Raw genomic sequence first — 17,010 nt, 5'->3', positions numbered from 1 at the left:
CAGGCTCAAGGGGCCAAATGGTCTACTTCTGCTCCAATTTCATATGTTTGAATGTTACAGGGGCAGGTCGCCACGAGGAAATATATGTTGCAGCTGTAATAGAGACCTGGTTCAAAGAAGGGCAGGCTTGGGCATAATATTCCTGGATACAATGTGTTCAGGCAAGATAGGAAAAAGAGGGAGGGGAGGTGATTGTATGGATAACATTCCAGGGCTGGAGAATGAGGATGTCCCAGAGGGGTCAAGGACAGAATCTGTTTGGCTGGAGCTAAGGAACAAAAAAGGTGCGATTACAGTGCTTGGTGTAGTCTATAGAGCATCAGCCAGTGGGAAAGATGTAGAAGAACAAACCTGCAAGGAAATTACAGAGAGATGCAAGAATTATAGACTAGTTAAAATGGGAGGTTTTAATTATCATAATATAAACTGGAATTGTAGTAGTGTAAAAGGCAAAAGAGTATCAAGAGTTCAGAGTGCGTGTTCAGGAAAATTTTCTATAGCAGTATGTTTCCAGTCTAACAAGAGAGGAGGCACTGCTAAACCTGGTTCTTGGGAATAAGGTGGGCCAAGTGGATCACGTGTCAGTAGGGGAACATTTAGGGGATCGTGATCATTGTGTCATAAGGCTGACTATGGAAAGGACAAAGAATAATCCAGAATAAGAATAATTAACTGGGGGAAAGTCAACTTCAATAGGGAGAGAATAGATCTGGCACAGGCCAACTGGACTCAAAGGTTGGCAGGCAAAATGGTATCTGAACAATGAGCTGCCTTTAGAGAAGACTTGGTTCAGGAACAGACAAGGTATATTCCCACGAAATGCAGGGCAAACAAATCCAGAGCTCCTGGATAACAAAAGAGATAGAGATTAACTTGAAGAAGAAAAAAAACTGTGCTTATGACAGATGTCAGGCAGACAATACAATCAAGAAGCAGGCTGAATATAGAAGGTTCAGAAGGGAAGTAAAAAAGCAAAAAGAAGCAAAGGGAGAATATGAAAAGAGACTAGCAGCTGTTGTTAAAGGGAATCCAAAAGTCTTCTACAGGATTATAGATAATAAAAGGGTGATAAAGGAGGTGTGGGGCTGATTAGGGACCAAAAGGGGTATTTACACATGGGGGCAGGGAGTATGGTTGAGGTATTAAGTTAATATTTTGCATCTTACTTTACCTATGAACAAGACGCTGAGCAGATCACAGTGAACAAGGATGTAATTGAGACACCAGAAGGATTTAAAATTGATAAGGAAGAGGAATTGGATAGGCTGTCTGTACTTAAAGCAGGTAAAGCACCAGGTCCCGATGGGCTGCATCCAAAGATATTGAGGGTAGTGAGAGTGGAAATTGCGGAGGCACTGTCCAATATTTTCCAATCTTCCTTCAACATAGGTGTTTCCAGAGGTCTGGAGAATTACAAACGTTAGGCCAGTCAGTTTAACTTCAGTGGTGGGGAAGCTTCTAGAAATGATAATGCGGGACAAAATACATTGCCACTTGGGCAAATGTGGGTTAATTAAGGAAAGCCAGCACAGATTTATTAAGGGCGAATCATGGGCCGAATCTTCCATGAAGTGGCAATCACTGTCAGTTTGCTACTCTGCTCCTATTTTCTTACCTTAAACTGGAGCTCCACAGTTCTTGCCCAGACCTCTAGGTCTGCTGAGAAACGTGGAGCCTACCTGCTCCCAGAATCCTTCAGTGTAGTGCAGGAGCATTGAGGTTCATGAAGCCATACCCCTTTTTACAACACATTTGGTGGGGGGGGGGTGGTGGTAAGCAGGTTGGTCAGGGGGAAGTTGTGGGGTCCAATAGGGGATCAGGGAGAAGGGGTGGGGTCAGTAGTATAGTTAGCCAGGAGTTAGAACTGGTTTTAATCCTTAAAATCGCCTACTTTAAATTGGAGTTTCAGAGGATTCCAAATCCAGATGCCCAACTGAAGTTGAAACTTCTCGTGCAGTCCTTGAGTGAGGACTTTCGAGGGATTCCCCCAGCTGGGCCTATATTTAACTAGCTTGAAATTTTTTGATTAGGTAACAGAGAAGGTTGATGAGGTTAATGCTGTTGATGTTATGTACATGGACTTCCAGGAGGCATTTAATAAAATTGCCACACAACAGGCTTGTGCGCAAAATTTTGGCTCACGTAATAAAGGGTTCGGTAGCAACATGGATAAAAAATTGGCTGAGTCACATGAAACAGAGACAAGTGAACGACTGAATGTTTTTCAGATTGGAGGAAAGTTTGTAGTGGAGCTCCCCAGGGCTTGGTGTTGGGACCCTTGCTCTTCCCGATATGTGTTAATGGCCTAGACCTCAGTGTACAGGGCAAAATTTACAGATGATACCAAACTTGGAAGTGTTGTGATCTTTGAGGAGGATAGTGTAGAACTTGAAAAGAACAGACAGTTTGATGGAATGGGCAGAAAACTGGCAGATGAAATTTAACGCACGGAAGTGTGAAGTGATTAATTTTGGTAGGAAGAATACGGGGGTGCAGGAGCAGAGGGACTCAGGTGTAGACACACATAAATCATTGAAAGTGGCAGGACAGGTTGAGAGAGCAGTTCATAAAGCATACAGCATCCTGGGCTTTGTTAATAGGGGCACAGAGTATAAAAGCAAGGATGTTATGTTAAATCAGTATAGAACACTAGTTTAGCCTCAATTAGAGAATTACATCCAGTCTGGGTACCAGAATTTAGGAAACATGTGAATCTTCTCTGCACTCTTGATGCATTCACAAGAATGGTCCCAGGGACGAGGAACTTCTGTTACACAGATAGACAGGAGAACTGGGACTGTTTTCCTTGGAAAAGAGAAAGTTGAGAAGAGATTTGATAAGAGATATTCAAAATCACGAAGGGTCTGGGCAGAGTACAAAGGGGAAAGTTGTTCCTATTGGTGGAAGGATCAAAAACAAGACAGCACAAATTTAAGGTTACTTGCATAAGCAGCAATGGGAACATGGGGATTTTTTTTCCCCCCACAGTGAGTAGTAGAATCTGGAATACAGTGTGGTGGAGGCAGGTTCAATCGAGGCATTCAAGAGGGAAGTGGATTGTTACCAGAAAAGGAAGAATGTGCAGGACTACAGAAGCCAGGGGAGTGGCACTAGATATACTACTGCTATGTAGAGCTGATGCAGACATGACAGGATTAATGGCCTCCTTCTGTGATGTAACAAATCTGCGATTCTAATTTCTCACTGGTATGAAGTGTGGCATCACAGACACCAACTGCAATGTAACTGTAATGTTGCAACCCCCTGGATTTTCTACACTTCCCACCACCTAGGAACTGAAAAGAAGTATTACACTAGCACTTTTCACTGAAAAACTTACCAGCAGCTCCAGGCTACCAAGCAGCACTCAAGAGAGAACTAAAAGTTTACAAACAGAAATCTCTTAAGATGGGAGGTCAAGTTAAGAAGGCTATTATATATCAATATATCAATCAATCATTGAGTTTATAAATCAAGGAATAGTTTAGAAAAGCAAGGAAGTTATGCTCAACCTTTATAAAACACTGGTGAGGCCTCAGGTGGAGTAGTGTGTCCAATTCTGGGCACAGCACTCGAGGAAAGATGTCAGGGTCTTAACAGAGGATGCAGAGGAATTTGCTAGAATGGCACAAGGATGAGGGACTTCATCTATATTTTAAGAAAACTGAAAAACAGAGTAGGAATAAACAGATCATTGTCAGGTTTTCCAGCTGTAACTAATAAGGTACTGCAAGGATCAGTACTTGGATACATTTCAGCACAGCTCACAGTCTATATCAGTGATTTGGATGTGAGAATGAAATTTAATACTTCTAAGTTTGCAGGTGACACAAAACTAGGTGAGAATGTGTGTTGTGAGGGTGATGCAAAGAGGTTTCAAGCAGATTTGGACGGGCTTAGTGAGCGGGCAAGAACATAGCAGATGAAACATGATGTGGATAAGTGTAAAGTTATCCACTTTGGTAGGAGGAACGGAGGTGCAGAGAATTCTGAAAATGGAGAGAGATTGGGAAGTGATGCTGTCCAAAGGAACCTGGGTGTCGATGTTCATTATTAAGTAATCGAAAGCTAACCTGCAGGTGCAGCAAGCAATAAAGGCGGCAAATGATATGTTGGCCTTTATCGCAAGAGGATTTGAATGCAGAGGTAAAGATGTCTTGCTGCAATTTTATAGAACCTTGGCTGGGCCACACCTGGGGTATTATATACAGTTTTGGTCCTCTTACCCAAGGAAGGATATACTTGCCAAAGAGCAAGTGCAGGGGAAGTTCACCAGACTAATTCCTGGGATGGCAGGACTGTCTATGAAGAGAATAAACTTGGCTTCCCCAGAGTTTAGAAGAATGAGAGGTGATCTCATTGAAGTGTACAAAATTCATAAGGGGCTAGACAGGTTAGATACCAAAAGGATGTTTCCCCTGCCTGGGTTTGGGGTTGGGGGCGCGGCGCGGGTGCAGGCGTGCAGATAGGATCGAGAACCAGGAGACAGAGTCTGAGAATAAGGGGCAAGCCACTTAGAACTAAGATGAGAAGGAATTTCTTCACTCAGTGGGTAGTGAATCTTTGGAATTTTCTACCTCAGGGAGCTGTGGAAGCTCAGTCAGTGTGTTCAAGAAATCGATCAATAGAATTCTAGATCCTAATGACATCAGGGAAAAGGGGATAGCACAGAAAACTGGTGTTGAGATAGCTGGTCAGCCATGATCTGGTTGAATGGGAGAGCAGGCTTGAGGAACTGAATGGCCTACTCCTGCTCCTACATAATCTGCTTTTAAATAGATGTGTCTTTTCCCCATTCAACATAGATCTGACTGTGCTGTATAATCACAGCTGGCCATTTACATCATTGTCAAAAATGCAGTCAAGGTTGCAGTACAAATGGCACTATTTTCAGACTAAACTGGATTAAAGATGTGCTTAAAAAAAAACTTACCTGAACTAATAGATGAATGTCCACCTCGTGGTCCCCCACGGCCTCTGTTGGATTGCCCTCCGCCTCGCCCTCTCCCTGCTCCAGGCCGCCTTCGACTATCACGATGTGGTCTTGAATCCCGATCATCTTCAGCAGCCAGTGACCAATCACTTAATTCATCCCTTCGTTCAGATTCAGTCTCTGAAGCATTTGATAATTCTGAATTTGTACCTGTACCACCAATAAATATAATAAACTGTAGTTATGAACAACATAAGACATTGGAGTCCATATACAATCTGTGTTGTTGTCCAATAACACTCCAAAAAAAAAGCTCCAAGTCATCTGAAAGGCCATACAGCCAAATTCTGTACAATCTGTCTAACGTGCCCTTGAATTGTTTGGGATTATCTTAAACTTGTGCCTTCTTGCAATATTGACTAGCAGAAACAAATGATCACGATTGATCTGAGAAGCTGTATAATCTTGATGATTTTTTAATCAGGTCATCTTTTAATCTCAGCTCCAGCGAAAAGCTCTAATTTGTCAAATCTCTCATCCTTGGTAACATCTGAATGAGCCTCCACCAAATCCTTCTAATTGCCATTTTATATTCCAACCAACATTCTAACCTGTAGTGGTGCATTCCCTGGATTTTCTACACTGCATTACGTTATCTCAGTAACACCACGAAAGATGGAAAAATCTGAACAAGTAGGGTGCACTAACTGAAAGTCAGTATGGGTTTATGGGAAGGTGGTCTTGAGCAGCAGATCTACTGAAGTTCTTGGAGAAATTCACAGACCTTTTATATTCCAACCAACCTTCTTGTATAAGGTCAAGATTATCTTGCTTTTGTATTCAAAAATCCAAAAGCTAATTTTCCAATTGCCTTTTTAAGGAATTTTGTCCTTGCATTGCCATATTTAATAACTTTTGTGTTTGCACACCAAGGTAGGGACCATTTACATTTACCCCATTTCCTTTCCCTATTCTTGCTTCCAAAAGGTGATATTTCCCATTTTTCGATACTACCTGCATCTGTCACCTGCGCTGCAAGTGGAGCTAGCCTTCCTATATTATTTCACAATCAATCATTCACAATTTGCAACACCACCTGCCACCACCAATCCCTACCCCCTCAGTCCCCCAGAGAACCACACCTTTGGAATCATCGAATTTGAATATTGGTCCCTTAGTTTCCAAGTCCAAATCATTTATGTACACATAATAAACAATAAAATTCCAGAACAGACTCGTAGAATATGACTCACCATATATAGATGGTCCAATAATTTCACTTTACCCATTAGCTTTGCTTTCAATAATCTCAGTAAACATTCCCAAATCCATTAACACTGCTATAAGTCTCCAAGGTCCAATTCTTGGCTTCCTTGATGACAGGCCATATTTAGATGCATTTTAGGGATACCTAGACACATCTAGCCAACACAACCAAAGCTACGTGGTCAGACCTACCTAAAACAATCATTTGAAAATGTGATCACGGATAGAATATGAAATGTTTCGTGAAACAACTTGTCAGGGCCCATTTGAACAGGGTCATTATTGGATCTGGTAATAAGCAAAGAACAGGTGGTGACAGAGGAAATGCCAAGAGAAAATTTTGACAGTGACAAAGTTACGGTGGATTTGTTTGATTTATGACAAAAACAATGAATGAGTTTAATAGAAACAATTTAGAAAGGCAGATTGAGGGGATTAATCTTGGAATAATAGCACCAATGGAGAGAAACAGCAAGGAAGAAAAATTAATATTGAGAAATACTGTAGAATACTTAAGAGATACATATCACACAGGGAAAGGACCATTATGCATAATTTTGGAAGTAAGGCAGGGAAGAAAGGCAAAAACATTGCTCCCAAAGTGCAAAGCTTCATGGAGCAGTGAATTGTGAAGGATAAAAGGAAATTAAAGAAAATGGGCAGTGAAGCAATAATCTTAAAAAGTGTCAAAGCATTTTCTATAAATATATTTGAAATCACGAGCAGTCTCTGCAGCATACAAGTTGAAGTAGTAATAAAAGTAATAGAAATTCTTGATAATGCAGTTACTAATAGCCTAAAGCGGTAAAATAAAGTCAAGATACTAGGTCCAGATAGACAAGGATAGTTAAAGAGCAAAGTCAGTCATCATCTTATCATCTTCAGGCAATCATCAGAAATGGTGCTAATGTCCAAGGACTGAAAAGAGAACGGTATAACCCCAAACATTATTAAAAGGGGTATGGGGACGATTCAGGAATCTTCACACCAGTGAGTCTAAAATCAATTGTAAGTAAAATATAAGAAATGATACTGAAAGGTGGAATAATGAAAAATCCGAACAAGTGTGATGCACAAAGTAGATGTCAGCATGGATTTCTGAGAAGGCAGTCTTGAGCAGCAGATTTACTGAAGTTCTTTAAGGAACTCAGACATTTTTAAACAATGGAAAATCTATGGATTTGTTCTTAGATTTCAGCAAGGTTCCTGATAATCTGTAACACAGGCAGTTAGTGTGCGAAGAAGGCATGGCAAGGGTGGTAAACTTTAAAAAGGTACATAAGGATGACTCAGCAACCTTTTACAATAAGAAGCATAAAATCCTGTTTCTTTTGAGGAGGTCACTGACATGGTGGATAAAGAAGTGTCTTTGCATGTTGGTCATATGGACTTTCAAAAGCTGTTCAATAAGATTAGATTAGAAAAAAATGAAAACATACAAAATTGGACGCATCCTTGTGATATAGTTTAATAATTGGTTGGGAGAAGATGACAAACAATAAAGACAAAAGGGAACTGTCTCCGGTTGGTGGGATGTAACAAGTAGTGTTGTCCAGGGATCTGTACTGGGGCCTCAGCTTTTCACAAGATAGCGAGATGGAATCTGTGGTCAAAGCTTGTGTATTTTGAGACAGACCCTAACTGAAAAGGGAAACCGACCCCCTCAGTTTCTAAGAAAACAAAGGCTAAAACTGAGATTGGAAACCAAAACATCTGGTTGAAACTATATAAAAGGAGACAGAGCCTTCAGAGATCAGTAAAAGTTGATAAGTCCAGTGGTGCAGTACACGCAAGCTGAAGGTGACAGGGGCTAGATCCAGAAGTGGAGAATAAGTTGCTGCAGTGTTTCTGCTACTTGAAGGAAACATTAGGGGTCCTATGTTATCCAGACCGAGTTGACGCTGTTCTACAGATTTGTGCCATTTTTGGTGAACACTGAACTCGTGGAACTCAGGTTAGTTGTGCTCTTCTGTTGGCTGGGATCAGGCTAAGTCCTAGAAGAGGAGCCAAAATTCTTCCTGAGGAAGAGATAGTTTTGAAGGATTTTGTGACTGAGATTAATGACCTACATGTTGAGTGGGCTGCTGAGCAAATATGTAAGATCTGTCTTAGTCATATCTGCCATTTAATGTGTAATTTATAGGTTATAATTGATCACAATTAGGCTGTTGATTCAAGTTTAACTTATGATGATTATGGGTTTTAGCGTATAGGACATTATCTAAAATAGTATTTAGTGTTTGCTTTGTTTGACTCTTGTACAATTAAAATTCTTCTGTTTTAACTGTGGAACCTTGTGGCTTCATTCCTTCAGTAAACAACTGGGATTTTGGATTTCTTTTTCCACAAGAAAAGTTACTAGTCTCATTCAGGATCATAACAAAAGATAATGACTTAATTCTTTATCCAAGTTTGCAAATAACACTTAAGTTAGGAAGCACAGTAAGTTGTATAGTTGGGAACATGAAGTTTCAAAGAGACAGGCAGAATAATTGAGTGGGTAAAACTGTGGTGGGGGGGGCTTCAAAATGAGGAAGTGTGAAGTCACCCGAGAAAGAAACTGGAATATTTTATTTGAGATAGGCTTGGAGCTGTAAAGGAGGAGTTAAGGGTTTAGAAGCACAAAGTAAATGCATGCACACAAATCACTTAAAAGCTAGTGCACAGATACTAAAATATCTGTCTTTGTATTTCAAAGGGATTGACATACAAAAGTGAGGAAATGATGCTTTAGTTGTACAGAGCCTTCAACAGAATCTGCACTACTGCAATCAGTTCTAGGCCCTGAACATCAGGAATAATATAACCGCTTTGAGGTTTGATAGGATATTTCCTGCAATAGGAAAATCCAGAACAGAGGAAGGGGGCACAATCTTAAAGCTAGTCTAGTTGGGAATGATATCAAGAAGCATTTTTTCAAACAAAGGATGAGACCTGGAAATCTTTCCCTCAAAAAGGTTATGGATGTTAAGTCAATTGAAAAATGCAAGACTAAAATTAACAAATTTGTGTCAGGTAAAAGTATTAGGGAGATGGCAAAAAGGTCACTGAGGTACAAATCAAATTGAATGTGGAATAGGCTCGAGGAGCTGAATGGCCTACTCCTGTTCCTATTCCAATGTTTCTGACTTGTACTGAAAATGAACCAAAGGATCATTTTCAATTTAGCAGTATTGGCATGCCAAAGTGTCATTAGCAGATTGCAACAGAGGTCAAGTTTGAGGCCATTCACATCAGACAAGGGCTTAGGGGAACTGGGTCATTCCCCATGTCAGTGCCTTTACCAGAGTCAAACTGCCTAGTTTGAATTTAACCAAAGCATGGCAGTTAACAGTTAATTGTTCTCTGCTGCATCCCCCGTGGCAATGCCTCTACCAATCAGAGTCCATGGCCAACCATTTAGCACTCTCTTCTCATGTAGTATAAACTGTTGTTCCCTTTACTGTTAATTTATCATGTGTAGCTGTTTTGGTGAGTGCAAGATGAAAAGCTTTGATAGCAGGTCTCTTTTTTCAGCAATGTTCACATTCTGTACTACAAACTATTTTGAGTAATCTATGACACACAAACCTTAAAAACTTATAAATTTAAGGATGAGAGATTAATTTTTAAAACTAGTGCTCTGCACAGCCTTAATGTGTCTTGCACTTTCCTATGCTTCTATGTCAAACTTTCCTCCAACTGTACAAAAAGACCAAAGCTATCATTGCACCCCCTGCTTATTCCTTGCAACCGACTCCATCCTCCTCCCTTAATCAGGCTGAATAATGGCATACAAAATCTTAATTTCCTGTGCAATTTTGAGCTCAGCTTCAAAGTTTACATCTTATCCCTCACCAAGACCACTTGCACTTATCTCTGCAACATCACTTCCATATATCCACTGTTGATCAAATACTTCTCATTTTCATATCTTTAGCCTCGAGTCCTCCAATGTCACCTTTCCAGCTTCCATATTCTTCTTAAGTTCACTGCCTGAAGACAGATCTTTGGTGATTAGTTGCCTAACCATGGTAAAGTGCCATTTGCTCACCATGCAAGCTTGATGCTGAAATAATATCAAAGGTATCCTGCAGGATAATGGCTACCCTGATAAGATCATTTCATGCTGTATAACGTGCAAGCTGTATAGAATGAGCCTATGGCCATCACCTTTGCCCCTGAAATGTGCCCAGTCTACCTCAGATTACCCTTGAAGGGCAAGGTATCTCAAAAATTTGAACAACAGGTAAATCAAGCTGTTTCACTATGCAGTAGTTACATGAGTGGTATTCATCACTAACAGGTCGCTGCCAGCAAGCCAAAAAGACATTCTGCCTATCACACAAATGAACAACGTGGTATATGAATTTCAGTGCCAGTGTGATGCTAGGTATGTAGGCCATACACCCCAAAGACTGGCGGATCGTATCAAACAGCATGTTCTAGCTGCTGTTCGCAATGGGCAAGGTACAGACTGTAACCATGCTTGCAAAACTCAAAACAGTGTCCAACATTAGAGGTGATTCCACGATTGAACGACATATGCTAAATAATCCTCAATGTGCTAAGAATTATGCTGACAACCAATTTAAGATGGTCAGTCGGGCTCACAGTATGGCACCTTTGCGTGTACTGGAGGCTACATATATTAACACGAGGCCCTGCTCTTTGCAGACAAAGATGTACAAACATTGTGCCTGTTTCATCTAAACAAAGTACGTGACAGCCATTCGCAGACTCATTCCTCAGGGCAATGCCTCGATCAATCAGGGTCAAGCTGCCTAGTTTAAATTTCAAATAATGCTTGGCGGTTAACTGTCAGTCACCATCTATCGCAATGCCTCTGAATCCACTTGCTAACCAATCCGCACACTCTTCTCATACGGTATAAATTGATGTTCCCTTTACATTTGGTATTCTTGAAGTATCTTGACGAATGCAAGATGAAAAGCTTTGACAGGTCTCTTTTTTCAGCAATTAACCAAAACTCAGTTGCTTAGATCATATTCCACACTATATCCCATATGCCCAAAACTCCACCTTCATTGGCCTATATTGGCTCCGTCTTCTCAAATCACAGAATTTAAAATCCACGTTCTCATAATCAAATCCCTCCAAATCCTTGCTCCACAATGCCTCTGTAACATCTTTCAACCCAACACTTCCTTCTGCATTCTTTATTCCTCAGGCTCTGACCTTCTCTGCTTTCTAATTTCATCTTTTACTATAAAGGAAGGAAGTCTAACCGGTTTAAAATATCCTGGCTTATTCCTTTCTTGTTTTTGGAGGAGTGTCACATTTGCAATCTTTCACTTTCCTGACAATTTTCTTTTTCTCAGAATTTTGGACAATTATATGAAGCTACTCTGATATCTCTTCCCTAGCTTTCCTCAGGATGTAAACTAGTTTTACATTATATAAAAACAACTGTTTGCTTCATTTCCACAACCATTTTGTATTGAATATATATTTGTCAGTTAAAGCACCTTAGCCCAAAATCAAAATGCAATAAAAATTTTAATTAAAATTACCGTAACCAGAGGTATAATTTGGACCTCGACGACCACGGCCACGATAGGACCTGCTACCATGAAGTGAGGAAGCAGTACTCTCATCAGTAATATAGCCCTTATCTTTCTCTGGCCGACTTGTCACTGGCCTATACCCCATACCAATTTGCCGAAGCTGCTCATCAATTTGCAACCGGTCCATTCTCAGCTGCTCTACTTCCTAAAACAAATAAATTTATGGCAAATTAGAAAGATCACTGTCCTTTCAACCAACTGAGAAAGTCATCATACCATTTTTGATTGGTACTAATTATGAGGAAAAAGAATTCTGGAGGTTTTATTGTTATGCAGGACCAGGGGAAAGAAAAGGAAGATGGGACGAGGACAAACAGTGTGGAGGAAGAAGGGTGCCATTTCTCATTCTGCTCAGAAATGGAGGAATTTTATTTCTGCATTAGACTCCATCAGAAAACAATGTTTGTTCTTGCATCATGAGCAAAACCACAGGAGTTACCTGGTCAACTAAGTTATTAACGCATTTTTGTTTAACAGAATATTTTGTGGGAGGAAACTGTCCCTTAGCAGAATAAGAGGAAAAAACTTGATTATACTGGGGAAACTGCCATATTTATTTATGGTGCAAAACAACAAACAGTACATGGAGATTGTGTTTGCAGTAGGATTTTCTGTACAACAGATTTGCACTTAATCCTGGACTGATGGCCCATTTGCAAATATAGATTATGCTTAAACACAGTAGTTGACATGTCTCCATGCATTAAAGCAGTCACAATTTCAATAAACAGAGCAGTCTCAAACAAAGACAGTATGCACCAAATATAAAATGAGGAACAGTAACCCCTCTCCAAAGAGAGGAATTAAAAGAAAGATAAGGAAGCATAAGATCCCATTGCAACATTAGAATAACACAAAAGGCACATTTTTTTCTATTTCAGAAGAATTTAAGGTTTGTCTGGTGCAGTCAAAATTATGATCTTAATTACAAGTAATAAAAATAGACATGGTAATCCAAACATATAAATTCAGATAATTGAAGGGAAAGACAATGGCACATCTTTGCAGAGATATTTAAATTAGGTTATGTTCATGATTTGAACATTAGGTATGTAAACCCTTACAAGCCATTTGTAGTAATGGGGCCCTTGAAAGCTCAGTTCATCTTACAATCCTAGTGATATCGTTTCTAACTGTAATAGCTAAAACAGATCTGCTTGGGATATAGATGCAATCAATAAACGAAACATCTGAAATGCAAGGTGCACAACCTTGTTTTCTTTGCCCGCTATGTTGATCACCTGTATGTATTTTTTTGACAGATACTTTCATGATGAAAACAAGGAGAAGGGAGTGGGTGAGAGGAGGAGGGTAGAGCAGCCTTGTGGACTTACATTTTGGAACTTCTATGCCAGATATAATATCAAGATTCAGCATCATTGCCACTCTCATAAGCAGATCTCAAGTCCCCTATGAACAGAGGTGTTTAATGAGGCTCAGGAGTGAAACAAAGTCCTTGCCACTGTTTTCCAGCTTGCTAAAATGCTGCTACATGACCTTGTTTTGTTGTACAGATTAGAAATACATAAAGACATAGGCTATAAATCGACAAATTTATTTTTACATTAAGCAGGTAAATGAATAACACTGATTACAAATAGTGTATACAAAATTTGTACTATTTTCTTTGAAATGCCATAAAACAAAGACAATGACACTATTGACACTATTTCTCAATCTAAAGCTGATCCTTGAAAGATGCTCACTCACTTAAATGACCAAATGTGACCATGGAGCCAAAGATCTAACTCAGCCCCCCTCACTGACTTGAAACCAACTAAAGCATTAGCAGATTCTTAGAAGCTTGTAGCCAGATGCTCCTGGTCACAGAAGTGTCCATCAAAAGGACAACAAGAATCATCAGGCCCATCTCCCTCTCAGATCCAACACAACAGACACTAGTTGATCTGATCCTTTTATTACAGCCGCGGTCTTGCATCTGATTAGCTTCATTTTTTCTATTTTTTGCCCTCAAGTAAGTTACCCTGCCAACATGGTATATCCACTGCATGCTTACTGGATTTGTCTCCCTAGATCAAAGTTTCAAAGTAGGACTGGGTCAGGGCAGGCACAATACATTTGATGTTGGTTGGCAGGAGTGAGACATTTGACAATATTTTTTAAATGTAAAACTGTGCATGTGTGTGTATAACTTCAATTTCTGACTTGAAACCAATAAGAAAAGGGAAAAATAGTTCAACCTACAAGCACTTCCAATTCAAAAGTGAAAGCACACAACCTATTTACCTTAGGCTCCTAGCAAATTACTGTTCCTACAGTTCCAAACCTGATGTTCTATACTTAGTCCAAATGCAGCCATCATTACCAAGAGCTGCTTGTCAGATACTATAGCACACTTATAGCAAACTCCACTAATAGAATTTTTAGCTTTCCCATTTTAAGAAAAATCCACAAAAGCAGATTAGGAAAGTGCATCAGGCAGCATAGAAGCAGTATTGCCTTTGTGACAAGATGCCATTCGCTTTCCTTGCACCGTTGCAGTTAAACTGGGACACCATTTTAGCCAACAAGGCCGCAGAAACTACAACCTATGCCATCTTGTTAAAGCTCCAACAGTAAAGTAATGACATTTTCTGCAGCTGATATAACCTAGAGAGCACAACATAGTACTATCTTTCAGTTTTCATCAATCTAACTGGAGTATTGTTCAAAAAGGTGATAATTTCAGTGACTAATCTCAAATCCACTTAGCTATATTTGCATTGCCCAATTGTTTTACGCCACTTCCACTACAGCTATTAATACAGGGAAGATAAGCATACCCACCTTCAAGTAAGAAATATGGTACTCCAAAAGAACCTGCACATTTCCAATGCTTTCTTTTGTTCCAACAAAAGTGAAAGGGACCATTCCCTATGGAAATTTTTAGAAAAAAAAATATTAAAACTATCGTTATTGCAACCTTTCAAATAAAAATGAAAGCAGTTTTACACCTAAATAAATATACTTACAATTTGAAATAAAATGTATCCCTGTTAACGAAGAATTTCTGTGATCTTCATCTTGCCCATGAGATCCATCTCCTGCTTCTCTTGACCCCATTTCCTTACTCTGGCTACCCAATTTCTCTTCCTAGCCCCATACGAGCCAATATTGAAATGATTCCCTTGTTTCCGGTACTGCACTCATCCCTTTCAAAATCACCAAATCATCACTCTCCTTAAAAAGAATCAAGATCCCTCTGTGCTTGCAAACTACTATCCCATTTGCTGTTCAAAGTCCTTGAATGTGTTATCACCTCACAAATCCATTTCATTCTTTTCCACAACTCTCAATCAGGTTTCTGTTCCTGCTACAACACTTGAACAGTCCTAATCGAAGTCAAAAATGACATACTCAACGACTGTTGTGTACTACCTTGCCACCTCAAACTCTGCAGTCCTCGACAAGGTCAACCACACCAATCGTTTTCCAATGTATTTCTGCACTGTCCAGTTTCAGTTAAACTGCACACAATTGGTTCCACTCTTACCTATCTAATCGCAGCCAGAATTTGGTCAGCAATAGTTTCTCCTCCTGCTGACTCTTCCTCATCTATATCCTGCACCTGTGACAAGTAACTCACCTCCTGACTCCCCAAAGCCTGTCCACCATCTAAAAAGGCACAAGAGAGGATTGTGATGGAATACTTCCCACTTGCCTGGATGAGTGCAGCTCCCATAATACTGAAGAAGCTTGACACCATTCAGGACAAAGCAGCCCGCTTGATTGGCACCACACCCACAAAACATTCACTCCCTCCACCACCACCATGCGCAGCAGCAGCAGTGTGTACCATCTACAAGATGCACTGCAAGAATTCAGCAAGGTTCCTTAGACAGCACCTTCCAAACCCACGACCACTACCATCTGGGAGGACAAGGGCAGCAGACAGATGGGAACACCACCACCTGGAAGTTCCCCTCCCAAGCCACTCATAATCCTGACTTGGAAATATATCACCATTCCTTCACTGTCGCTGGGTCAAAATCCTGGAACTTCCTTCCTAACAGCACTGTGGGTATACCTACACCGCACAGACTGTAGCTTTTTAAGAAGGCAGCTCATCACCACCTTCTCATGGGTAACTAGGGCTGGGCAATAAAGGCTGGCCCAGCCAGCAAAACCCACATCCCATGAATTAATAAAAAAAAGTCTTGGCAACATGAGGTCAGCTACCCCATACATGACAGACAGCTCTACCTCTCCACCAACTCTCTTGACTTTTCCACTGCCTCTCTGTTGTTACACTGCTTGTCAAACATCCAGTCCTGCATGAGGCACAAATTTCTCCAGTTAAGCATTGGGAAGACAATTTTTTGGCATCTTTCAAAAACCCTAACCTCATCACCTATTCCATCCCCTCACCAGTCACTGTCTCAAACTGAACAAGATTGCTCAACACCTTACTGTTCTATTTGACCACAAACTGAGCTTCCAACTCCACCACAATGACTACTTACTTCCATCTCTACCTCAAAACATCTGCTCCTGAAATCCTCCTTGATGCCCAGGCCACTTCCAAACTCAACAATTCCAATGCTCTCCTAACTTGCCTCCCATCCTTCACCCTTTATAAACTGGCTTGTCAAAAATGTTACTGCATGTTTAAGCTTTACTAATCCATCACCCTTGTTGTTGCTGACCACTGTCATTTGCCCACTATATCTGGTTCTGCAATGCCTCAAATTTTAAAAAGTCTCATCTGTGTGTTTAATTCTCTTTATGGCCTTGCCCTCTCCCCAACTCTGCAACCTCCTCCAGCTCCACAATCTTCTGAGAACTCTTCATTCCTACAAAACTGGCACCTTACACGTCCACGCAACCCGCATTCTTTGCCACACAACAGGAAGACTTGCCTTAAGCTGTTGAGGTCAACAGCTTTGGAAATCCCAAACAAAAACTCTCAAATTTCCCACCTCCCTCTTTTTAGGGCCTTATTTAAAACCCACCTTTTAGTCACCCCCTCCTTTTTGGGCTCATCCCCATCTCTGACCATCCATCTGTAAAGATCCTGCAGACATTTTTCCCCATTGAAGGCGCTATATAAAGTGTATGCTTCTGCTGTTGTTACACAAAGTGATCATTCCTTTAAGATAGTCTTCATTCAGACCACAAAATGAGCTTCAAATGCTGATTTCTAAGATATTAATTTAAAATGAAGTAAAACTCACCAATGACCATTAAAATAAATAAAACTTGCATTTATATAGCATCATTCACATCTTCAAGACATCCTAAAGC

General features: G+C 40.3%; 1 protein-coding gene across 4 annotated transcripts in view; it reads right to left on the bottom strand.

Moving 5' to 3' along the window:
- Nucleotides 1-17,010, bottom strand: part of fxr1 (fragile X mental retardation, autosomal homolog 1) — a 104,831-nt gene that overhangs the window by 30,150 nt on the left and 57,671 nt on the right. For all 4 annotated transcript variants that reach the window (XM_041217147.1, XM_041217164.1, XM_041217156.1 and 1 more), the window contains exons 11-13: nt 14,554-14,640; nt 11,713-11,911; nt 4,934-5,143 (exon numbers count right to left, since the gene is read on the bottom strand). In XM_041217147.1, coding sequence (XP_041073081.1) covers nt 4,934-5,143; nt 11,713-11,911; nt 14,554-14,640 — 496 coding nt within the window. The remainder of the gene's footprint in view (nt 1-4,933; nt 5,144-11,712; nt 11,912-14,553; nt 14,641-17,010) is intronic.

This window comes from Carcharodon carcharias, chromosome 2 (genome assembly GCF_017639515.1).
Source record: "Carcharodon carcharias isolate sCarCar2 chromosome 2, sCarCar2.pri, whole genome shotgun sequence".
Taxonomy (NCBI): domain Eukaryota; kingdom Metazoa; phylum Chordata; class Chondrichthyes; order Lamniformes; family Lamnidae; genus Carcharodon; species Carcharodon carcharias.
Note: the sequence above shows the minus strand (reverse complement) of the source record. Positions and strands in the feature narration are given on the sequence as shown.